The sequence below is a fragment of the Adiantum capillus-veneris genome, chromosome 23 (assembly GCF_014529385.1).
Source record: "Adiantum capillus-veneris isolate H3 chromosome 23, ASM1452938v2, whole genome shotgun sequence".
Classification (NCBI taxonomy): Eukaryota; Viridiplantae; Streptophyta; class Polypodiopsida; order Polypodiales; family Pteridaceae; genus Adiantum; species Adiantum capillus-veneris.
This window is the reverse complement of record NC_140953.1, coordinates 21,404,340-21,429,808: the sequence shown is the minus strand read 5'-3', so window position 1 is coordinate 21,429,808 and position 25,469 is coordinate 21,404,340. Positions and strand designations below refer to the sequence as shown.

Below are 25,469 nucleotides of genomic sequence, written 5' to 3'. Positions count from 1 at the left end.
AAGAATGAATAACCGTAGCATCCATCTTACCGTCATACTTACTGAAAGTCAACTTCTCTGTGACTGGATGGTTGGAATCCGCGTCGTGGCTTGCACCACTTGATGAACTCCCACGATCTTTGGGTGGTTCGGTCTTCGAGGCTAGCACTTGTCGAAGCAATTCTTGAGTGCGTAGCTCTCTTTGAGCCTCACGCTCGATCTCCAAAGCCACTCTTTGAGCTACATGCTCGGCCTCAAAGATTGCGTTTCGTATTGCTTCTTCCATCTTTCTTTGTTGTTTTCTTTCTTTGCGTTCGTTGCGCTCGCGTTCTAAAGCAAGGCGATTTGCTTCTTGCTCGCGGTTCTTAGCAAGGCGATTTGCTTCTTGTCTGTCCATCATGGCCATCATCAGCTTGACCATTTCCTCCATAGGGTTTGGTACACTTGGTGGCGTAGATGGTGAAGGGGGAGGGTCGAAAAAGTCTCCTGGTGGGGAAAAATCTTCGTCGCCTCACTCAATCTCATCACCTGTATGCGAAGTATCCATTCCGCTTCAGGTGACGACCATGCACTATGGTTGGTTCTTAAGTCCACGAGGAACTTGGGTTCTTGAGGGTCTTGGGTTCTTGGGTTCTTGAGGGTCTTGAGGTTCTTGAGGTTTTCTTTCGCTTGCAAACTGCGTTTGAGAAGGATCTTCTCTCCACCCGAGTTATACTCCTTTCTGTGGGCGCACCCCTTGGCGGCCTTGCGCTCACACCAAGGTTGCTTTTTCCCACCTCACGTCGATTGGCCGGCTGCTAAGTGCACGGTCCTCTCTCAATGAGTGAAAAGAGACACAAGGGGAGGCTGGACAAGCCCTTCTTTCTTGGGATTCCTGTCACTCTTCAACAAAACACGATTAGGAATTGACACGCCCAAGCGAACTTGGGTTCGTGCGACCTCAACAAACAAAAAAAATTCTTGTGGTTCTTTCCTTGAGTGATACAGAACACTGCCAAAGCTCTGATACCAATGTTAGGTGCAGTGGAATGATTGTTTGCGCTTTGCTTGAGTGCTCCAAACTGTGATCAAGGTTCCTTTTAGTTCTTATGGAAGGGAGAGCCTTCCGTTCTTAATGGAAAGTGCTATGATCACAAACAAAGTGAATGGACACTGTGCGTGCGAGTGTATGAGACTGAGAGATAGAGAGAGAAGAGAGATGGGACACCAGAGACGTAAAACCCTCCTCCGAAGGCCCCACTCTCGTCGGCGAGAGTGGTCTACTTATTGATTGCACAAAGTGGTACAATGACGATGCAATGGACTGATGCAACCTGGGACTATGTCGGTGACGACGATGGGGATGACGACGACGACTTTAGGGTTGAAATCTGCGGTCTTCTATATGCTGAATTTCAAGGCTGTTTCGGTGGTTGAAAATGACTGTTTTGGCTGCGTTTTCGAGGGCTGAAAATGGCTATCTTCTGCAACCAACTAGGGCTGAATCAGCTACTGTCTTGAATGCTGAGAAACGCTGTTGCAATGCTTCACTTCAGGCTGGAAATGAAAACGCTGGACTGATCTGCTATTGCTAGCAAAAACGCTAGACTGTTTGGAAAACTTGGCGATGATGCAAGGCTGAAAAACGCCAGGGGTTTGGGGAGGTGCTGGCGCTATGCAAAACACTAGGGATTTGGTACTGATGGCAAGGACGGCAATGCTGAAAACGCCAGAAGCTGTGGATGAAGCGGTGGAAATCTGCTAGGGACAGAAAACGCTAGGGTAATGAGGGTGTGGGCGATGAGGAAAACCAAAACGCCAGGCATACTGATGAGGTTCTTGCTGAGAAGGTGCCTGTTGAGCGGGAGCTTCTGTTGCCTCTTCTGCCCTTTAGTGCTAACTTGGATTTGCTTATATATTAACTTAGCAAAATTGCCCTACCCACTTTTGTTGGGAAGTCACTTAAAAATAATAAGTGAAAAATGTCAAAAATAGGGAAAATAGGCTAAATGCACTGGAAAATTCCCCTAACTGGTTCTAATGGATTCTGATGGGAATACTGATGATCATGCTGTGTGTAACCAGAGGATAGACATCTAATCTAAGTGACTGGGCATGCACGGTCTACGAATAGACTCACAAAAGTGCCAGATCACTTCTAATCTAGATTGATTGGACTGACTGAACCTTGATCATGCTGTAGCTTGTCCACGGACACATAGGGTTAGATGTGTCACGTGACACTTACGTTGCTTATCAACCCTTTGTACATAATGAGCTTCGTCATGATACGAGCTGGTCATGGTCTTCCGACGCATCTCCTCGCACAAAAGTGCACTAGTAACATCATCGTACTTAAGCGTACCATTAGGAGCAGAGTTACCAATAGTTGTGCAAAAGATATCCCAAGAGAGTGGCAGCGAACAAAATAAAAAGATTGCTTTCATCTCATCATCAATGGTCATGCGCTGTGCACGAATCTGGGCAAAAAAAAGAATCAAAATCATTGATATGGCTGGCAATGCTAGCTGACTCCTTCATACGAAGGTTGAAAAGTTTTCTCATCAGGAAAACCTTATTGCTAGCCGTATCCTTTTTGTAAGTGTTGCATAATTTCTGCCATAAAGCATTAGCAGTCTCTCATTCTAACATTGAAAAGTACACCGACTCACCAAGGTGTAATCTAATTGTAGACATGCATTGCTCATCAAGCTCCTCCCACTGAAACTGAGTCATGTGCATATCTTCAGTTCTAGCCGCATAGGTAATAGGCAACTTTTGCTTCTGTTGGACAAGCACATCATGCATTTGGTTCTTCCAGAGCTGAAAATTAGTGCCATGAAACTTCTTTATGTCATAAATGTTACGGTCTTTGCTTGTAGACATGGTGATAAAACTACCAAAAGATTCTGGGAAAATTTCGGTAGTCTCCTTTGTATTTGGGATTATGTCAACCAAAATACGAGACAAAATGATCAAATATGTCACTCACAAAGCATAAAAGAGGGCAATGCCTCTCAAAAGCACACTGTATAGAAACCAACTGAGACGCATAAACTGTCAAACTGACCATAGACCGCCAACTCGGCGTCAAAAGCACCTATACCACTCTATACATGTCCTATGGTGAGGCCTCGTAAGGGATGCTTTAGCTACCTGTATCACCGAAGGTATCTCCACATTTGAGAATATCCCAGCTCAATGAAAACCTCACGCTATAGACCCTCAACAACGTAGGTTATGCAGCAAAACGTATAGCCAAGTCTCAGAAATGGCTATCTTCCGAACCAAGTCTCAGAAATGGCCGGGACTGCCGTACTAGCCAAAAGATGGCTCCACAAAAGCGTACAATGGCAGTATCCACAAAGATGTATAACTCTGTCAGAACGCTCAAACAGACGTCAAAAGCATGTGCATGCAAATAAACATCCCTGCGGAGAGTCAAACCGTTCTCAAAAGAGCTCAAACACTGTCAAAATTGTCAACAAATGCATGTACGCATAAACAACTGCTCCCACTGGAACCAGAGTTTTGCAAGCACTGAAACCTGTAGCTCATCAGTTGATGCCGATGCCGTAGCCGAAGCCGAGATCGAGACCAAGAAGCACAGAGAAAGCTAACCAAGCCGCTCTATGTATCTGTACCTGTACATGTAGTCGAAGAAGACAATGCCGTCGAACTCCCACTCTATGTGTGTGTATGAGGCCACTCTGAGAGAGGCGACACACTCCCGAATGAGCCGTGGGCTCTCGTAGATGAAAGAGACTGCAACAATGGTACCTGTAACTGGCTATGGAAGCTCTACAGCACAAACTACCAAAAGAGGGCTGAAAATTTCAGCTCCTGAACCGTAGCTCGAATGGGGTTTCTGATGGCTCGAATGTCTCTGAAAGGGGGTAAAACCCTAGGTCGCCCGATGGAAATGCTCTCGGAAAGCTGAATTTGCCGATGCCGAAATCGGAATCTTGTTTGCACTCTTGAAAGTGCGCGCGTGCGAAAACGATTTCGTGAATGAGATGGCTGTGATACCAGATGAAGGGGAGGAGTTGTGAGCACACCGGAAGAGGAAAAGGAATACGCACACACACACGGGTTGGAGGGGGAGAGCCAACACGTACTGTGTGTCCCCTTTCTTTCTTCTCTACCTTATGCACTAAGGCACAATACACATTGTACTTAGCGTTACTGGCTCACACAAGTGTATAGTTGTATACTTAGGGTTAGTAGCGGTTAGTGATGGGCGGTCGGCCACATGGCCATTAAACCTAACACACGGCTCCTACTGCCTTTCTGGCTGCAACCGGACTGCCTCATCATGCATATCCTTCTAGAGGATCACAAAGTGCCAGGCTAGATCCTAAGCTATACTAAGGCCGATGCTGACCTGTAGCAGCAGTTTGTCCACGTGGCTCAAGTGCAATGCGCACGTGACATATCATAACCTTATCTGCTTGCAGCATCCATATTTTCCATTTGCAAAAAGGTTACAAAATCAATTCAGAGCCATGTCAACATGATAAGATGATAAGGGTGTTATGCACCTTGTTCACACCTTGGGAAAGCAACAGTTTGTCTACGATGTGAGTGCGTTGGGGCACCGGCAAGGAGTCTTGTCAGCTATGCACTTTATGCCCCCATAAAGTGCGTGAGTCTGCATCACACTCTAGTTGAGTGCTCAGCTTTTGATCACATTAGATGTCGGGTTCAGCGGAAGTGTTTATGGATTTAGCTCGGATCTAGTACTCGGCACAAACACAAGGGACACTTTACTTCACTTGAAAGAACCGCTGAGAGAGAGAGAGAGAGAGAGAGAGAGAGAGAGAGAGAGAGAGAGAGAGAGAGAGAGAGAGAGAGACCACACCAAATGTCGGGTTCCAAACCCTCAAGGGCCCCCTTGCTCTATTGCCAGAGCAAGTACTTCCTTTATTCTTGCACAATGCTCATACAATGATGCTAAATGCTGAGATGCTAATGCTAATGCTAATGAGTACTGATGCTGGGTCTATGTCAACGACGTGAAGCGGACGACGAGGTTGTAAGGGGTCTGCGGGTACTATGGTGTATTGTGTTGATGACTGTGAAGCCGACGACGATGACTACGATGGCGACGGTGACAATGGCGACGAGGCTATGGTTGAATGCTGAATCTTCTAGCTCTGCCAATGGCTTGCATCGGCAACCATGACGAGGCTAGGGGCTGGAATTTGCTGGCGACTAAGGGCTGAGATCGTAGGTTGTTTTGGCTGCAAAATGCTGGCTTCCTTAGGCTGAAAACGTAGGTTCTATTGGCTAGAAACGCTGAGGAATGTGAGGGAAACGCTGAACTTGCTCCTCCTCCTGCTTCCTGCCTTATAAAGGCTGACCCCTGGCTGCCTATATACCCACCAAAGGTTGGGTCGAGTAGGCTAATAGGCAGCCCACGATTCCATTCATTTGCCAAAAGTCACTTATGACTTAAGTATCCAAAATAAGAGGTGGTTCACGTTGCACAACCTATATGTTGAATACTGTTCTGTGCAAGAGAGGGTATGCAATCTATTGACAGGCCTGGACATGCACGTCCTGCTAGAGGCTCACAAAGTGCCAGGCTCAGTCCTAAGGTATTGGATCATGCTAGACTGTGGTAGAACATGTCAATGTAGCCCAAGTGAAGTGCGCACGTGACATCTCCCCCGTTGTTAAAGGTGAGGCACAACTGCTGAACTTCTATCTGTACTTCTGATGCATATGGATGCATCAACTGATGATTCCTCCAAACGGGTGGGTACTACGGATGTAGATCTGGTGCGATGTAAACACCTACCATACAAGTTGCAAGGTAGCCTTACTACTGTTGCAGAATACTAGCCTTCTTGCTGACTCTGCCTTGCAAGCAAGTACGACCACTCGAATAGTCTTGTCGTGAAAACATTGCGTTTGAAGCTGAAAGGTAAGGGTTCTCGGAGGAATTTCCAAGGGTTTCTTGTCGACGGAAGTGGATACACGCTACATGCGAATGCGAATACGAATGTGAATGCAGAAGAGGTTAGGGATCCTGTCTCCAACTCCTTCCATATCTGCATACGAGGCAAGTAGATCGTGGTACTCAAGATCTGGGTTCTCGTGTATCCGATGTCGATCTTCCTTCAAAGGCATGGCAATGAAGATGGGAGCTAATGAGTCCATGATCGGGACTCGAAGATTCTCTCAGCAAAAAAAACTGGGAGAGGTTCTTTGGGTTTTTGGTTCTTGGGGTTCTTGAGTTCTTGGTGGTTCTTCCCTTGAGTTTGCGAAGCCGAAGCACACACAGAGATTTGATACCAATGTCAGGTGCAACGGAAGTATTTATGGATATAGCTCGGATCTAGTACTCCGCACAAACACAAGGGACACTTTACTTCACTTGAAAGAACTGTTGAACTGAGAGAGAGAGAGAGAGAGAGAGAGAGAGAGAGAGAGAGAGAGAGGGAGACGACACCAAATGTCGGGTCCCAAACCCTCAAGGGCCCCCTTGCTCTGTTGCCAGAGAAAGTACTTTCTTTATTCTTGCACAATGCTCATACAATGATATTAAATGCTGAGATGCTGATGCTACTGATGCTGGTTACTGCGGGTCTATGTCGACGACGGTGACGATAACGACAACGACGACGATGGCGACGAGGCTATGACTGAATGCTAAATCTTCTAGCTCTACCAATGGCTTGCATCGGCAACCACGATGAGGCTAGGGGCTGGAATTTGCTGGCGACCAAGGGCTGAGATCGCTGGCTGTTCTGGCTGCAAAAGGCTGGCTTCCTTGGGCTAAAAATGCAGGTTCTACTTGCTGGAAACGTTGAGGAATCTGAGGGAAACACTGAACTTGCTCCTCCTCTTGCTTCTTGCCTTACAAACGCTGCCCCCTGGCTGCCTATATACCCACCAAAGGCTGGGTCGAGCAGGCTCATAGGCAGCCCACGATTCCATTCATTTGACAAAAGTCACTTATGACTTAAGTATCTAAAATAAGAGGTGGTTCACGCGGCACAACCTATATGACCGTTCTGTGCAGGAGAGGGTATGCAATCTATTGACTGGCCTGGACATGCACGTGAGGCTCACAAAGGTGCCAGGCTCAGTCCTAAGCTACTGGATCATGCTAGACTATGGTAGAACATGTCATTGTAGCGCAAGTGAAGTGTGCACATGACGTTAGAGCTTGCTATTCCCACGTTTTCAGGGATGAGCTTTCTCTACAACATTCCTCTCTCAACCACGATGTGGATTCTCTGTTGCGATGCTCATTTCCACAATTCTTGAGCTTCGAGAATCACTTATGAGCTCCACACACCCCACATGATATGCTTCTATTGGTCACATAGCCTATAGGTCATATTTGACCTTGGAGGACGATAATGAAATCTGTTTGTCTGTCTATAAGGCTCCAAGTGTGCTCTAGATGGTGGCTCCTGGAAACTCCTACGACGAGGCACCTCTTGGTGTTGATTCGGGTCCACTTGTATCGTCTAGATTTTTCTTCCAAGTTGTTGAAAACCTCGTCTCATTTTCTGAAATCGGAGATCTCTCAAGCTGATCAGTATCGGACTTCTTGAGACGGATCTGGTGTCATCTAGGCCTCCAAAAGTGGGCTGAGTGCTGGCAGATCTGAGATCTCCGGTGGGCAGCTTTCTTACTCCTATAAAACGCAGATGAGGGAGGCTGAAAGCTTCAAGTTCTTTGCGGTAAAATCAGCCCCTACAGGTTTGCCGAAGCTGGAAGAGGCTGCTGATGAAGAAGTTGCTGGTTGGCTTTTTGAGTCTGCAAAAAATGCAAGGTGGGGCTGAGCTGCAATTTTGGGGGATTAACTGACTTGCTGGAATGTATTCCAAACTCTTTGTAAATGACCTTAAAATGCTTGCGCCAAGCGTTATAGTCAGACCTGCACTAGACACACTGGTTAAGGTATGCACATACTCGCACACATCAGGCTTTGCAATTCTGGCCAGTACTGTTGAGTGCACGTGTGGCGAAGCGAGAGAGAGAGAGAGAAAAGAAAGAAAGATTTTTTAACGTCTATAAAAGGCCAAAGTCGGCCTATGAGACAAATCAAAGTACATGAGGTGGATGTCCTCTATGTATCCGTAAAGCATAAAAGGTACAAAAGTAAAGGTGACTATCCTGTATGATGACTGGGGGAGGAAAGTGATACAAGGGTGTGGATGGAGCTTCAAAACTGAGGAAAATATGCAATCCTATATGCTGGGGTAGAATGTACAATCATAAGATGAAATGCTATCCTATTTCTAGCTCCATCCAGTACCATAATGAGGGTGTAGTATAGGATGCATGGGCGGGTAGGGTGTGAACAGTCCTCGTAAGATGGCTGCTGGATCTGCAAAAGCCCGGAGGCATCTCTCCTCCAAAGATCTATAGTAGTGCTCCTGGATCTCCTGGATCTCGCTCTGATGTAGGTGAGACGCCCTGCGTCCATGGGGACATGGGCGTCTGCGAGCTTGGGCCTCCTCGGCCTGCTGTAGAGTCACTTCTCTCTGGATGGTCGGGGGTGGTGGTGGTGTTGCTATGGTCCTCTGAAAAAAGTCTGTGAGCTGTGTCTGGCGCTCGTCTCTCACAACTGATGCTACCTGGAGGAGGGAGTCTCGATGCTGTTGTATCTCGAGGAGAAAGCGGCTGGATTGTCGCTGGTCTTTGGACTCAAAAATCTGATGTAGAGTGGGTTGATCTGTAAACAAGGTCGGGTATTTGCCTCTGATCTCCTCATATGCTCTACATCTGCAAACATAGTGCTCCTCGCTCTCAATCTCTGCTATGCAAAGTCTGCATATTTTCTCTGCTCTGGGGACATGTGTAGCTTGCCCTGCCTCAATCTCTAGCTGGTGTGATGATACTCTGAGCTGTCCGATGGCGACGCGTGCTCTATGTGGCATGTAGATATCCATGTATCTCGGTCTTTGGATGAACCCATCTGCTAGGATGGTCAAGAAGTGATCTCTGTAGTACTGCCTCTTCGTAGGGAGAGGCTCTCTGGGTGTGGTCCATGTCTCCCTAATGTAGAGCTGCCAGAGGTCCTGTTTGAGAACACGATTCCTCTCAGTGTGTGAGAGGCGTATATGAGGAGAGTCAGGATCATACTGAAAGGAGGCAGGCCTGTGATGTCCAAACCATGGGATGTAACTCTATGACTTGTGAGTACCATGCTCTCGTGTCACCCTCGTGATGCAACTGTATTGATGCCTCAAAAGCTCTACGGGTGAGTCTGCCTGGTGGGAGCTCTCGCATGCGCTGAATGAAACAAATCGTCTGGAAAAGGGACTCTACTAGCATCGGTGGTGTGGCTAGCTTTGCTCTGATGATGTCATGTGGGACTAAGGGTTTGCTGTGGAGCAAATGAGAGATCATAATGATCTGTGGGCGCTCTATCTGTGGTCATATAGGTGCTGAGAGTCCTGGTGCCCATACTGGCGCGGCATACAACATGGCAGGTGTGACTAGAGTGTCAAAGAGCCACCCCTTGGTGTGGGGCTCCTGGAAGTGGGCCTGAAGGCATCTGCGCTCTAAGGTGGCCAGTGTTGCATATCCTCATGTAATCCGGTCTCGGGCTGCCTGGGCTATGGAAAATCTGCCAGTGGTGCCAATAAAAGTCACCCCCAAGTAAACATATGAATCGACCACCTCGACTTGTCCGCCTGCTGTTGTAAGTATTGCTCTACTACGAACTGTCCTGGAGGTATGGAAGATCATGGCCTTGGTCTTGCCAAGGTTCAATGTGAGCCCTCTGTGTGTGCAGAAATCATCTAAGGCTCGTAGGTGGCTTTGTAATCCCTCCCGTGTTTCAGAAACAAGGATGATATCATCACCATAGAGCATAATGTGGAGTGGTTATACCTGCCAAGTCTGAGCCCGTGCCACCTGCTCGTAGGATGTAATATGAAATCTCGTCGATGTAGAGACCAAATAGAGTGGGGAGAGAGGGCATCCTTGCTTCACACCGATGGTGCTAGCAATGGGATCCGATAGTCCACCAAGGCATCGCACTCTACCTGTGACTTGTGCATACAAGGAATGAATGGCCCATATCATGTCAGAGGGTATCTGTAGCTCCTGAAGACGTTGAAAGAGTCTGTCTCTAGGGATAGTGTCAAATGCCTTGCGGAAGTCCACAAAGCAGCAGTAGAGTCTCCTCTTCTGCGCCTTCGCTCCGTCTATCAGACAGTGAAGCACGAAAACGTGATCGATGGTCGAGCAAGTGCATCTGAGACCTGCCTGTCCTGGTGCCCGTATCCTTGATGCCTCTCAATTTGTGCTAAGCTCTACCTCAAGAACTGCCCCGTATAGTTTGGCCATTGTGTGGTCAATCATGATAGTCCTATAGTTCCCTGGATCCAGGGTATCACCAGATTTGTGGATAGGCACAATGGTGTGCATAGTCCACTCCTCTGATAGTCCCTCAACCAATGCACGGTTGAAGAGACGTGCTATCAGGGGGGCGAGAGTGTCTGCCGCATAGATCAGGTGCTCGTTGTGTAGGCCGGTATGTCCGCTGAGCGGCCGTGCTGTAGGCGCCGAATGGCCCTCTCCACCATAGTAGATGTAAAGAACGTCGAGGTGTTGGGTCGAGGGTCGGATGGCTCTGGGATCAGTGGCTGCCCGGGTATCTGGTATAGGCGCTCGGCATAGTCATGCCAGGTTCGAGGGTCCTCTAGTGGGGTAGTAGGACGTGGCTCTTTGAGAATCCTCCATGTTGTTGCGCAGTCTGTACTCATGAGAAGGTGGTATAGCTCAAGCTCCTGCTCCTCCTCGAAGGTTTGCCTTTTACGGCGTGTAATGGCCTCCATCTGTCGCCTGACCTCGCTCTCGGGGATCTCCTCTAAGGCTCGTCAAGCCCATAGCTGTCTGTATAAGTCTCTGCACTCCCTGTCATACCATCTGTTCTGGGGCATCGTCCGAGGGGGTGGGGGTCGGCCACTGTGAGTAGTGTGTGGGAAGCAACTGAGGGCTGAGGTGTGAAGAACTGCGGAGAGCTGACTAGTGAGTGTAGGGAGTGGTGTATTTGGATCGAGAGCATAGATCCCCTCATATATATGTGATGAATAGACTCTGGCAAGCTCATGTGTGAAATGTATGGTAGTGTGTGGTGTGGGTGTGGGTGTGGGTGTGGGTGGTGTGTGTGAAATGGGTGAACCAGTGAAAGAGAGAGCAAGGTATGTGTGGTCAGCCCCGATAGGTAGTGGTGGGATGGTGAAGGATGTGAGCAGATGGGCTGCCTCTTTGAGGCCAATGATGTAATCCACTGTACTACCTCCGCCAAATACCGATGGTGGTATGCAAGTCAAGCCTCCAGATGATGGCCATTGCGCCATCCTGTTATAGATAACGAGACGGTGCTGTGATCCCAAACGGAGTACGTGTCTCCCATATGGTGTGGGTGTGGTGGTGTCTTCGGAGGTTCTCTCTGCCTCTGTGTTCTCCATGGTGGAGAGTAGCTCTGGGTCATCGAAGTCGTAGATGTCACACTGTCTACTTTGTGTCCTGGCGTTGAAGTCCTCCATAAGGAAGACTTTCCCTAGTCTGGAGTACTCCATGATCCCCTCCCTGAGTCATATATATGGTGATTGTGTATCATCCTCCTCCTCTCCTACATGTGTATGGGTCTCCTCTACCCCTGCTCCTCCTGCATGTGCAAACCTAGAACCGCTAGGCACGAAGTAGCAAATGGCAATGTATAGAGTGTGCTCCTCAGATAGCTCAATCCGTATCCACATGTAGCGTGCCTCTGGGTTGCGGGCTACTATTTGTATCCTGCTATGAAGTGAGCGGCAATAGAGGATTGCTACTCCGCTAGATCCTCTAGAAGTGTTGTGCCGTGTGCACTTCCTGTGTAGAGACTCCCACTGGTAATCCTGTACTCGAGGTAGGCCTCTCTCCGGACTCGCATGTGTCTCTGTGAGTAGAACAATGTCTTGGTCATGCATCACCTCCTCTAGTCTCCTTGGATGTGTCCAAAGAGAGCCATTGCAGTTCCAAACTGCCATGTGTATCTCCTGGTATACTGTCCCATAGGCCGTGAGTCCCTATGCTACGGCCTTGCCATCAATGATGACTCGACTGTCTCGGTAGGAGGCCCGTTTCCCCTCTTTGCGTGCTTGTTGTACTCGAGGCATGCATGCTCTCCTATGTTCTACTTGCATCTTTGTGAGGTCATCATCAAGGTAGATGGGTGCCCCTGTGAGGCCTCGTAGGATGACCCTCTTGCAGATGAAGAGGGTACAGGCTTCTTCCGATGGAAATTGGAGGATGAGGGCCCTCTTTTTGGTTGGGTCTTTACCGACTCTCCAAGCTTTGGTGAAGGGGGTTGGGTCTTCTATCTTGTACCCAAGTTTGGTACATACGGTTTTGCCATCTTTTTCGGGAGTGGAGTCTTTCCCTTCTTCCATGCCGGCGACTCGTACATTTAGGCAGCGGGCATGTTGCATCTTCTCCTCTTCGAGTGTGGTGTGTACAAGGAGGGCCTCTTCCTTGTGAGCGTCCTCTTTGGATTCTTTTTTAAGGTTCTTCTTGACCACCTCCACCCCCCCTTCCTTTGTGGCCTCGAGCTTGTCTTCCAAGCTTTCGGTGAGTTCTTTCTTGATGGCCTTTTTGGTTTCATTGTTTATTTCACCTTCCTCGGGGGTGAGGGATGCGATTGAAGCATTGAGGGATAGGGGCGGCATCACTGCTGCAGGTGCAACAACTACACAACAGGTGGACTAAAGTGGGGCGGCAGCACTGGTTGTCACGTGACACATCCCAACCCTATGTGTCCGTGGACAAGCTACACCATAGCAGGGTTCCCGTCAGTCAAGTCAAGTTTAGATTAGCAGTGATCTGGCACTTTTGTGAGTCTATTCGTAGACCGTGCATGCCCAGTCACTTAGCATAGATGCATATCCTCCGGTTGCACACAGCATGATCATCAGTATTCCCTTCAGAATCCATCAGATTCAGTTAGAGGAATTTTCCAATGCATTTAGCCTATTTACCTATTTTTGGTTATTTTCACTTATTATTTTAAAGTGACTTTCCAACAAAAGTAGGTAGGGCGATTTTGCTAAGTTAATATAAAAGCAAACCCAAGTTAGCACTTTCTGGCAGAAGAGGCAGCAGGAGCTTCCTGCTCAACAGGCAACTTCTCAGCAGTACCCCCCCCCCCAAGCGTTTTTGGACCTCCATCATCGCGGGCCTTTTCTAGACTTTGGCGCTTCCTTCCACAGCAGGCCATCGCCATCACCCATCAGCACCCTAGTGTTAGCAGATTGCTGCCATCGCCAGAGACTCATCAGCTTTGATAGCGTTTTCCCCAAATCAGCCTATCAACGTTTTTGACTTCAACAACTAGATCAGCATTAGCGTTTTTGCTATTTCAGCCTTGCATCAGCGTTTTGACTTTCAGCCCCAACCTGCCGCAGATACACAGCATTTCCAGCCTTTAGCAAAGTAGCAGATCAGCCCCAGATTGGTTGCAGAATGTTCACCCATTTTCAGCCATAAAAACGCAGCCAAAACAGTCATTTTCAGCCACCGAACAGTCCCGAATTTCAGCGATTAGAAGATCACAGATTTCAGCCATCAAGTCGTCGTCGTCATCACCGCCGTCCTCATCGGCATAGTCCAAGTTGCATCAGTCCATTGCATACGCATTGTACACCTTTGTGCAATCAAAGTAGACCACTCTCGCCGACGAGAGTGGGGCCTTCGGAGGAGGGTTTTACAACCTCTCGATGTCGTATCTTTTCTCTCTCCTTCTCTCAGTCTCATTCACTTGCACGCACAATATCCACTCACTTTGTTCGTGATCATAGCACTCTCCATAAGACGGAAGGCTCTCTCCTTCCCTAAGAACTAAAAGGAACCTTGAGCAATAAAGATCACTAATCTTGAGAAATACAACATTCATTCCGCTGCACCTTACACTGGTGCAGGTGCAGCAGCTACACAACGGGTGGGACTGCAGTGGAGCGGCAGCACTGTGGGGGAGCAGCGCGCAGGTACCAGGCAACGAGTAGGTAATAGCAGACAGGGCGCATGTAAAAACAGGCAAGAGTGGTGGCGAGCGTTGCGCGAGTAGGCCTGGGGGGGGGGTGTGGGGAGCGCTGAGAGCGAGAGAGAGAGAGAGAGAGAGAGAGAGAGAGAGAGAGAGAGAGAGAGAGAGAGAGAGAGAGAGAGAGAGAGAGAGAGAGAGACAAACGCTATGAGTGGTGAAGAGGGGGCGATGAATCATGAGTCCCCCACTGACTACCAGAGCAGAAGACCCAATATCCAATAACCAGATAGTGTGGAAGTGGGTACCCCCCCGACCGCATAAATAGGTGTCCAAGGGGAGGTATCGCAAAGCCTGGAAAAATCCCCCGCGACCCAACAAGAAATAAATGAAATATGATGGACGTCCGGAGAAGGTGGGCGGCGGCCGGACACTGCAGTCTAAATGCATATGCAAAGGGTGGCCGGCCTGGAGGCACACTAGCCGTACATGCATGCCCTAGACGTGTGAAGCAGCAAAGTGGTGTAAGTCTAACAACCCCTCTCAGCGCTTGATGTTGAACGAACCGCATGAAGCCAAAGATGTCAGGCAAATGATGAAGATGTCTGCTGCGATGTCCAGTGAAGGACAAGACTCCGACGAACTCCGCGAGTGTAGCAGCAGTCTGGGGTATCCCAGCCTTCGAGGGATCTCCATGGTAAAGTGCCGTCACGATCAGTGTAGCAAACTGCTGTACTCCGTCGACACAGGGTATACTGTGTGAAGGTCTCGAACTGAGTGTGGAAACAACTCCTTGTGTAAGGTGCAGCGGAATGAATGTTGAACTTTGCTCAAGATGAGTGCTCTGAACTCTGCTCAAGGTTCCTTTTACTTAGGGAAGGGAGAGCCTTCCGTTCTTTAATGAGAGAGTGCAATGGACACAAACAAAGTGAATGGACACTGTGCGTGAAGGTGCATGAGACTGAGAGATAGAGAGAGAAGAGAATACGACACCAGAGACGTAAAACCCTCCTCCAAGGGCCCCACTCTCGATGGCGAGAGTGGTCTACTATTGATTGCACAAATCTCTACAATGCTTGGACTTGCCGACGATGTCGACGACGATGAGGAGGACGACGAGATGGGCTGAAATCTGAAAATGCGAAGGGCTGAAATCTGCAAATCTTTATCTGCTGAATTCTGACTCTAAGTCGGTGACGATGTCGATGGCGACGATGCGACCGAGACAATGGCTAAAAACTGAATGCTTCGAAAACGCTGTTGTGCTGCTGTCCAAAAACGCTAAGGTTGGCTGATTTCTGCTGCCTTCAAAAACGCTGGTTTGGGGCTGCCAAAAACGCTAGGTTGCTGGTGGTAAAAACGCTGAGTTTGCTGGGTTTTCCCTGCTGAATTGTGCTGCTGCAACCACTGCTGAAAACGGTGGTTCAAGGGCTTGAAAACGCTGGTTCAAGGACCTGAAAACGCCAGGCTATGCGGAGGCCCGTGTTGCTGAGAAGGGTCTCTAGAGGGCCTGCTGCACTTGAGTGCCTGATGCTCTCCTTCTTCTTCTGCCAGAAAGTGCTAGCTTTGGTTTGCTTATATATTATCTTAGCAAAATTGCCCTACCTAGTTCCCAACAAGTCACTTAATAAATAAGTGAAAAATGTCAAAAATAGGGAAAATAGGTTTTAATGCACTGGAAAATTCCCCTGATGGATTCTGATGGATTTTGATGGGAATGCTGATGATCATGCTATGTGCATCCGGAGGATATGCATCTAATCTAAGTGTCTAGACATGCACGGTCTGCGAACAGACTCACAAAAGTACCAGATCACTTCCTACTCTAGACTGACTTGGCTGAACTGAACCCTTGTCATGTTGTGGCTTGTCCACGGACACATAGAGTTGGATGTGTGACGTGACACCTTGTCATAAAAGAAGTGCCAATAGACCTGCAAGTGTCCTGCTCAATAGGATCTGTGGTGTCTGTCGTCAAACCGTCTGAAGAAAATGGGGAAGCCCAAGAACCGTTAAGAGAATGACCGGAAGCCTGTCAATGCATGAACTTGCAACCTAGTAAGGCCAAGTGGCTAAGCTGTGTAAAACTCCAGGAAGGCCAGTTGTAGCAATCTGCGCCATAAACGTCCTCCGAATCAAGGAAAGCTAGACTAAGCAGTCTGCACTGTAGAAGCTACCGTAAGCTGCAGCAGTCACCGATAGACTGCACGGACCACCACCTGATGGTGTCCTGTAAGTAGGTAGGGTAATCCAAGATGAGGGGAAAGCCAGACTCACTAGTCTGCGCTGTGAAGGGCCTTTGAGAAGAGGTGTGGTCAGACCATAATCATCTGCACCATAATCATCCTGTAGAAGTATGGAAGCCAGAATGAACTGTCTGTGCTGTGAATATCCTTTGAGAAGAGGAAAGGCCACACCAATCTGTCTACGCCTTCTTACCTGTATCTCCTATCTCCAATCCTCCGGTGTCAACCAAAAGAGAATCCACGCCAACATCGCCACCAAACCGCATCTTGGTGTGGCTGTCAATGTAAATGAGCTGGGAGTGGCCTACTGCCCAGGTCGGCGGGGGTTGAGTCTGCTGTAAGGTTACCGAGGGTGAGTGAAAGCAACTCTGAAGGTAGCAATCCAAATGATCAGGAGTGTAGAAGAGCAAGTGCACTACCATTTAAGCCAAGCTCCCGGTGACTCCGGATGTAGGTGTATAATGATGCCCGATCTCCCATCTCACGGGTAAACTCTCCAAGAGAGTCCAAAGCACTAAAGTCCCACTCTAGTCTGTAGATCCAAGCAATGAACCTATCCAAGAAGAGATCCAGATCCTCTCCCTAAGTGCATGTAGATGCTCCTGTGTAAGCAAGTGATCTGACGTGTCGATGTCAAGTGGTAAGTGTCTGTCCACCCAAGATGGTGGTGTCTTCTCTGGGAATGTCAGAATCCCATATGCCATGAGCATGGCCATATCTCGTGTGAACCACAAGTCACCACCGCCTCTGGAGTGCGCAACCGCTGAATGATGGCTGGAATGAGTGGAGCTCCCAAGGATCATATGCTTGTAGATGATCAAGCCGATGTCGAAGATACCATGTACTGCAGCAGTCACTGAGAGACCGCATGGACCACCATTGGATGGTAGCCTGGCAAGAGGTAACTTCATCCTCTGTGAAAAACACAAGCCTTTGAGGCTGCTGTCCACCCAAAAACGCAACTGCGAGGTGATGGAAAGTGCAGAGGGTTTGAGGAGGGTGGGGAATCAAGGTAACAGCCGCAGGTGGGTTGAAAACAGAGAAAACAATAGTGTAGAATGGCTGAAATCTGTAGCATATGAAGAGGAATCTCGCCGGCAATGCACCGGATGCCAAGCCGGTGTGTCAAAGAGCTGTGGGTGTTGCCCCCCACTTGGCTGAAAACGCTGATGCTCCCAGCTTGAAAACGTTGAAGCCAACCAAAAATGCTAGGGTCTGCTGGTCAAAAACGCTGATGGTAGGGGGCAATTCCGGCGATGAAAAGCCCTTGTGTTGCTAGCGCTAGGTGTGAGAAAGTAGCAATCCAAATGATAAGGAGTGTAGAAGAGCAACTGCACTACCATCCAAGCCAAGCCCCGGGTGACTCCGGATGTAGGTGTGTAATGATACCTGATCTCCCGCATCTTGCGTGTGAACTCTCCAAGAGAGTCCAAAGCACTGAAGTCCCACTCCAGTTTGTAGATCCAAGCAATGAACGTGTCCAAGAAGAGATCCAAGATCCTCTCCCTAAGTCCATGTAGATGCTCCTATGTAAGCAAGTGATCTGACGTGTCGAGGTCAAGTGGTAAGTGTTTGTCCACCCAAGATGATGGTGTCTTTTCTGGGAATGTCGGAATCCCATATGCCATGAGCATGGCCATATCTCATGAGAACTCTTCTGATGAGTGCATAGGTGTGTCCATAGCAAACCACAAGTCACCACCCCCTCTGGTGGAGTGTGCAACCGCCGAATGATGGCTGGAATGAATGGATCTCCCAAGGATCGTACGCCCGTAAATGATCAAGCCGATGTCGAAGATACCATGTACTGTAGCAGTCACTGAGAGACCGCATGGACCACCATTAGATGGTGTCCTGGCAGGAGGTAACTTCATCCTCTGTAAAAAATGCAAACCATGTGTCTGTTGTCCACCCAAAACGCAACTGCGAGGTGATGAAAACGCTGCTGTCCAGCGATTTTCAGCGTGCTCGTATGCTCCCGGCAGGGTCCGGAGCGACGCAGAGGGTGTAGGGAGGGCGGGGAATTAGTGTCACAACCCCTGGTGGGCTGAAAACAGAGAAAACAGCAGAGGTATTGCAATGGCTGAAATCTGGTGGAAATGCAGAGGATTTTCGAGGCAACGCACCGGATGCGAAGCCGTGTGGGAAAGCAAGATTGGAATGGTGGGCGTGGCCTAGCCCTCCCCCTCTGTGCTGAAAACGCAACAACTGTCCAAAAACACAGCTCCCCAAAAAACGCCAGGGACAGACAAAAACGCTAATGGAAAAGGGGCATTTCCGGCGAGGAAAAGGCTTGTAGAGGCTAGCGCTGGCAGCTAGAATGCAAAACGCCAGGTATGAATGCTAAAACGCAGGTGGAGGGGGGTCCTTTGCGGTGAAAAACGCCTTTTCTTCGCATGCCTGGTGATTGCAAAAACACTGGCAGATTTGTGCTCCTTTTTCAGAAACGCTGGCTGTTGAAGCTTGGGAGGGGTACCTGATACGGAAGGTGTGCCCGGACCATCGAGAGCGTGAAGCTGCTGATACCATGTGAGAGAGAGAGAGAGAGAGAGAGAGAGAGAGAGAGAGAGAGAGAGAGAGAGAGAGAGAGAGAGAGTGATGAGGGGGCGATCAGCCCCCCACGGACTACGAGAGCAGAAGACCCAATACCCAGTAACCAGATAGTGTGGAAGTGGGTACCCACAATCACTCCTGTTGTATTGAGGTTCTCATGCTCTGGTAGTCATGGGGGGCTGATCTCCCCCTCTCCCGCAGGCTAGCAGACTCTGGGGATGAGAGATCATGGTACGCGAGTGTGACTAGATAGCTTCAGACATACGGCTACTCTATGGACAGATTACCTCCCTCCAGTATGATCCAGATGCATTACGCCAGGCCCTCTCACACACTGAGAGGAACACAATTATCAGATATGAGCTCATACAGAGGCATGTAGAGCAGACTTGGCTCACACCTTTGCGACCATTGGCCACGAAGATGTCATACTACAGAGATCATTTCCTTAGGCTCACAGGGGACAGGTTCATACAGAGGCCCCACTACATGGATGTATATCTACCACATGGCATGAGGGTAGCCATCGGACAGCTCAGAGTATCATCCCACCAGCTTGAGATTGAGACCGCAGATTAGCACGGGTCCCACGCGAGGCCAGGATATGCAGATTATGCAGGCAGGAGGTAGAGTGTGAGAGCCACTTCTTATGCAGATGCCCTCACTATGAGGAGATCAGATCATGGTACCCCACTTTATTTGACAGGCCAGAGGTCTCATTACAGACAATGATGACATCATTAGATCAGAGACTACTTGGGAGACTCTTGGTGGAGATGCACCAGCATAGAGAGAGAACCCTCCAAACGGGGGAAGGTGGAGGATCGGACAGGCAGACACACCTCACATTCCAGGCTAGAGTAACCATGCAGCCACAGCCATCCACACATCAGGGGATGACTTTGATACGAGCTGAGGAGGCCAAAGCTAGGCGGAGACCACGACTACCAGGATATCGCTCCAGGGCCTGTCAGAGACAGACGAGAGGTCCAGGCCATCAGAATCGACATACAGTGTATATTCAGAGGAGAGCAGAGCAGACACTAGACATGGCGGGCATAGCCAGAGTCCTCACATCAGGCTCACGGATGTACCAGATACTACACCCTACCATCATTACTGGATGGAGCTGATGTACCACACCACCCCCCTCCCTCCTCCCCTCACTCTCACTACACACATACATGCTCTCTATGTACACCGGATGTTTTGTTATTACCCGGTCACCCCCACATCTGCACACCGGATGCTTTGTTATTACCCGGTCACTTACCACACTACACTTTGTACACCGGATGCCATTATTCCCCGATCATTTTGCACATACCAGATATCCAGAGGATATTCACATTTTTGTACATGGATTTGTCTCATAGGCCAGTTTTCTTTGGCCTTTTGAAGACGTAAATAAAATCTTTCTTTCTTTCTCCTCTCACGCTTCTGCACCTGCGCACTCTCACAAGTACAAGATATGAAAACATGTCAACTAGGATAGATGACCTACACCGGTGGCCGCTGGTTGCTCAACTGCGCTTTATACAATCATTTGTGCAAAGAGGGGGGTTTTAACTATTCAATGGAAGTGTTATCATATGCAGGCCACATGTACAGGATAACAAGAGTGCCAATACACATTCCCTAGGGTTTGGCTATGAGTTCTCATGGCATGTCCATGTGGCACATCAAGCCTCTCCTGACCTTGTATGCTATCGCTCTCACCAAGGGGGTCAATTGTTCTTTTGGTTTTGAAAATTTCCTTGTAATTGGGTTTTATCTCAATTATGTATATTACTATGAGGGATTGTCTTATTCAGTACTTTTGCTTCTTCATTAGGGCCTCTATCAATTAACTCTCAACCATCAAAGGTAGAGAGAGTATCCTGTCAATAGCGTTTTGGGTCGACTCTTATCATTCATCCCCCCCCCCCCCCCCCCCCCCCCCTTTGTGTGTGTGTGTGTACGCGTGCGCTCATTGTTTTGGCTCGACTCAAAAGAGACATGGAAAGGAACATTTATTTTAGATGAAGATAAGAGGAATATGGCTTGGTTTGAGCCATTAGGGTGTTGTATTGTTGCAAGAAATTGATAACTTGAGATCTAGGCCCCCTTTCATAATGTGGTGGCTTGTTCTTTATCTAGGTACATTCCAAACGCGTATTTATTAGGCTTCCCATACTGCACGATAAATACCGTACTGGTATTTAGTACTTTATGTACGGGTTGCTATTTAACGCACACACAAATACACATACATGCGTGTATGCATGCATGTATCTAGGGTTGTGTACATCATGCATGTACGTATGGGTGTATAGGATATACATGCATGTATGTATGTATACATGCATTTACATGTATGCAAGCACCTATTTGTATTCAATACCTAACAGATTTTTGGTACTGGTAGTGATAACACATACTGTACAACGTTTTTTAGAGTTTTTTTTATGTACCTTAACGTATCTATCTACATTGAGGTAGGGAGGAACCTTTTAACTCTCAGCCTTATAACTCTCAGGAAACGTGAGATGTAGTGATTCAATATAATGCATTGCAAGGAGGCGTATCAATAGTCATGAACTTTTTAACTCTCAAGAAATGTGAGATGTAGTGATTTTATATAATGTGTTGCCAACCCCATATGACTATGTGCTTTAAGAAAATATTTTGTATAATGCAGTCAGGATTTTTGCAATCTCTAGCAATGACTTCAAGATTGGAGTCAGCATAGAATTGGATGGTGCTCCTTGGCGTGTTCAAGGTAATCCTTACTTTTTGATTCCTGTGAAAAACCGCACCTTTGACTACTTTTGGAAGGTGAGCATAACTTTCCCTTTTTTATTTGTAGAGTTTCTCCATGTTAAGCCCGGGAAAGGTGCTGCCTTTGTGAGAACAAAATTAAGAAACTATGTTACTGGCAACACGGTCGACAGAACTTTTCGTGCAGGTGAATCGGTAAGCTCTATATACAATACATTATTTCTTGTTTATTTCTTTCCTTTGGGAAAACAATGTGCCTATTTGATCTCTACAACAGTTTGTCATAAAGTTCATATTGTTGAACTTAAGCCTCTTTTTGTGTTCTACTTCTTGCATACACTTTTTTCTTTTCTTGCGCATGTCTATTTTGAAGTGGGTTTGGTGTTTCCAAATTGTTAATGCTAATTGGACTCATACTAGGCCCCTTTTGCGGGTGTCCTTTTATTGTTTTATACTTGTCCATATGAAGAAACGACCTTTGCTTTATTTTTTTGCATGTGTGTGTGTGTTGGAGAGAGAGAGAGAGAGAGAGAGAGAGAGAGAGAGAGAGAGAGAGAGAGAGAGAGAGAGAGAGAGAGAGAGAGAGCTTTTTAATGTATATGTGAGGTCGAAGTCGGCCTATGAGACAAATCAAGTATACATGTGTGTATGTCCTCTGTCTATCGGAAAAGACAAAATAATTCAAAATGGTACAGAATAAAGGGAAAAACTTATGGTGATCGATGATGGGATCTATGGGGGTGGGTGGTGCTCTAGTACTAGGGATATGTGCATGTCTATATGCTCAAGGTAGTACAACTATGCAAATGCATCAATCTAGCTAGCTCCATCCTGTGCTGATGTGGGGATGTAGAATCTGGTACATGGCGGGGTTGGGAGCAAGGGCTGTCCTAATGAACGCAGCTAGGTGAGCCATCATCAGGGCTCGTCTCTCCTCAGTGGCTCAACGCTCTCGGGTCCGGATCTCCTCGATCTGTCTGTGGTGGAGTTGTGGGGCCTGGCATCCGGTAACACGCGGGCGTTGTCTGGCGTGGCTCGTCTCAGCCTGCTGAAGAGTCACTCCCCCCACTTGGGTCTCTGTAGGTGGCTGCAGAAGTGTATCCCTGTGCCTCTGTATCTCTAGCAAGTAGCACCCCAGGTGTCTTTGATCTCGAGAGTGCATGATCTCGCGGAGGGTAGGCTGCCCTCTGAATAGTGACTCGTATCGACCTCTATTATCAGCATAAGCTCTGCATCTCCAAACAAAATGCTCCTCACTGTCCACCTCCTCTCTGCATACTCGACATACTCTCTCCTCTTTGGGAATGTCATGAGCTCAACCCACCTCGATCTCTAGTCTGTGTGATGATACTCTGAGTTGACCAATCGCCACCCGTGAGCTGTGTGGCATGTATATGTCCATATAGCGTGGTCACTGTATGAACCTGTCCTCCAAAATGGTAAGAAAATGATCTCTTTAGTGTGACATCTTCCGTTGAAGGGGAGATGTCATCCAAGTCTGTCTGATATAGAGCTGCCAAAGATCGTGTCGGAGCACTATGTTTCTCTCACCACGTGAGAGATGAAGCTGGGGTGAGTCGGGGTCGTACTGGAATGGTGGCAAGCTCTCAAGATCAAGGCCATGTGCTCCGAATCATGCTCTAACCTGTGTGTACCATGCTCTATCATACCCAGACTTTGCTATCTATATAGTTGACTCAAATGCTCGCCGTGTGAGTTTGTCAGCCAGAAGCTCTCTCACTCTAGATAAAGCAGAGTGTCTAAAAGAGTGCCTCCACTACTATTTGAGGAGGGGGGTGGGGGGGGGGGGGGGGGGGGGGGGGGGGTAGCAAGCTCTACCCTGATGATGTCTTGTGGCACTTTGTGCTTGCCTCGAAACAGGCGAGAAATTATATAGATCTGTGGTCTCTCAATCTGTCCCCACTGGCTATCTGTCAATCTGGGTGCCCACACTACTCTTGCATACATCAGGGCTGGAGTGACTAATGTATCATATAGCCACCCCTTCGTGCGGGGCTCCTGAATGTGTGCCTGATGACATCTACGTTCTAGCATGGCCAATGCTACATATCCTCTGGAGTCAGTGGTGGCCTGTGCATGGAGAAGGGTCCCTGTTCGCTAGTGAATGTGACTCCTAGATAGACATAGGAGGTGACCACCTCTACTTGTCCTCCTGCTGCTGTACATGTGGCTCCTCGCGGCATTGATCTTGAGGTGTGGAAGATCATGGCCTTGAGGCTTGGTCTTTCCAAGGTTCACTGTCAATCCCCTATTTGTACAAAACTCATCCAAGGCGCTCAAATGGCTCTGTAGGTGTCACGTGCACATCTAACCCTATGTGCATGTGGACAAGCTACTTCATGACAAGGGTTTAGTTATCATAGTTCAGGAAGTGTTCTGACACTTTTGTGAGTTTGTTCGCAAACCGTGCATGCCCAGGCACTTAGAGTAGATGCATATCCTTTGGATGCACACATCATGATCATCAGCATTACCATCAGAATCCATCAGGAGCATTTTTCAGTCCACAGAACCTATTTTCCCTATTTTAGCCATTTTTCACTTATTATTTTTTAAGTGACTTTTGTTGGGAACTGGGTAGGGCAAATGAGCCAAGGCAATATAAAAGAAAACCAAGCGCTAGTGAAGTCTGGCAGAAGAGGAAGGAGTGCACAGGCAAGTGACTTGCAGCAGGCATCTCTCTCTCTCAAGCAAGAACCTTGAGGCCTAGCGTTTTTCTAACAATAAAGCCCAACGTTTTTTCAGCAATAAAGTCAGCGTTTTCAGCATTGATTCCCTGGCGTTTTCAGCCGCTGTCCACAGCGTTTTTCAGCCAAGCACCACAGCGTTTTCATAGCCAGCAGATCAGCGTTTTTGGACAACAGTAAGTAGCGTTTTCATAACCAGCCAGTCAGCGTTTTTGGACAGCAGTAATTCAGCATTTTTACAGCAGCAAATTCAGCAAAAGAGCCAGCGAATTCAGCAGATAAAGAACAACCCAGAAGATAGCCTTTTCAGCCGTCGTCGTCGCCGCTCTCGTCGTCACCGTCGTCTCCAAATTTAGATCCACATTGCATCATAGCCTCACGACTTGCATCAGTGTCTTGTACCAGATTTGTGCAATCAATAGCATAGACCTCTCTCGCCATCGAGAGAGGGCCCTTGGAGGAGGGTTTGACAACTTGGCTGGTATCGTATTCTTCTCTCTATCTCTTAGTCGCAGCACCTTCATTCACCGTGTTTATCCACTTTGTTTGTGATCACTTGCACTCTCTCATTAAAGGAACGGAAGGCTCAAAGGAACGGAAGGCTCTCCCTTCCGTAAGTAAAAAGGACCCTTGAGCACAGTTCGGAGCACTCATCTTGAGCAAAGTTCAACATTCACTTCCGCTGCACCTTACATTGGTATTAGAGCTTTGGCAGTGTTCTTTATCACTGAAGGAAAGAACCACATCTTTTTTTTGTTTTTTTTTTTGCTTGTTGCGGTCGCATGTAACCCAAGTTCTCTTGGGTGTGTCGATTCCTAATCGTGTTTTTGAAGAGTGACAAGAAACCCAAGAAAGAAGGGCTTGTCCAATGTAAGGTGCAGCGGAATGAATGTTGAACTTTGCTCAAGATGAGTGCTCCGAATTGTGCTCAAGGTTCCTTTTTCATAGGGAAGGGAGAGCCTTCTGTTCTTTAATGAGAGAGTGCAATGGGCACAAACAAAGTGAATGTACTCTGTGCGTGAAAGTCCATGAGACTGAGAGATAGAGAGAGAAGAGAATACGACACCAGAATGTTGTCAAAACCCTCCTCCCAAGGTCCCACTCTCTATGGCGAGAGTGGTCTACTCATGATTGCACAAATCTCTACAATGCTTGGACTTGCCGACGATGTCGACGACGACGAGACGGGCTGAAATCTGAAAACGCTAAGGGCTGAAATCTGCAAATCTTTATTTGCTGAATTCTAACTCT

General features: G+C 48.0%; 1 protein-coding gene across 2 annotated transcripts in view; it reads left to right on the top strand.

The window, feature by feature from the left end:
• Window positions 1-25,469, top strand: part of LOC147427505 (elongation factor P (EF-P) family protein) — a 112,674-nt gene that overhangs the window by 23,542 nt on the left and 63,663 nt on the right. Inside the window, exons 2-3 of one of the 2 annotated variants that reach the window (XM_086497386.1) lie at window positions 21,431-21,511; window positions 21,599-21,705. The exons of the other annotated variant lie outside the window; for it this stretch is intronic. Coding sequence (XP_086353512.1) covers window positions 21,431-21,511; window positions 21,599-21,705 — 188 coding nt within the window. The remainder of the gene's footprint in view (window positions 1-21,430; window positions 21,512-21,598; window positions 21,706-25,469) is intronic. 2 annotated transcript variants of the gene reach the window in all.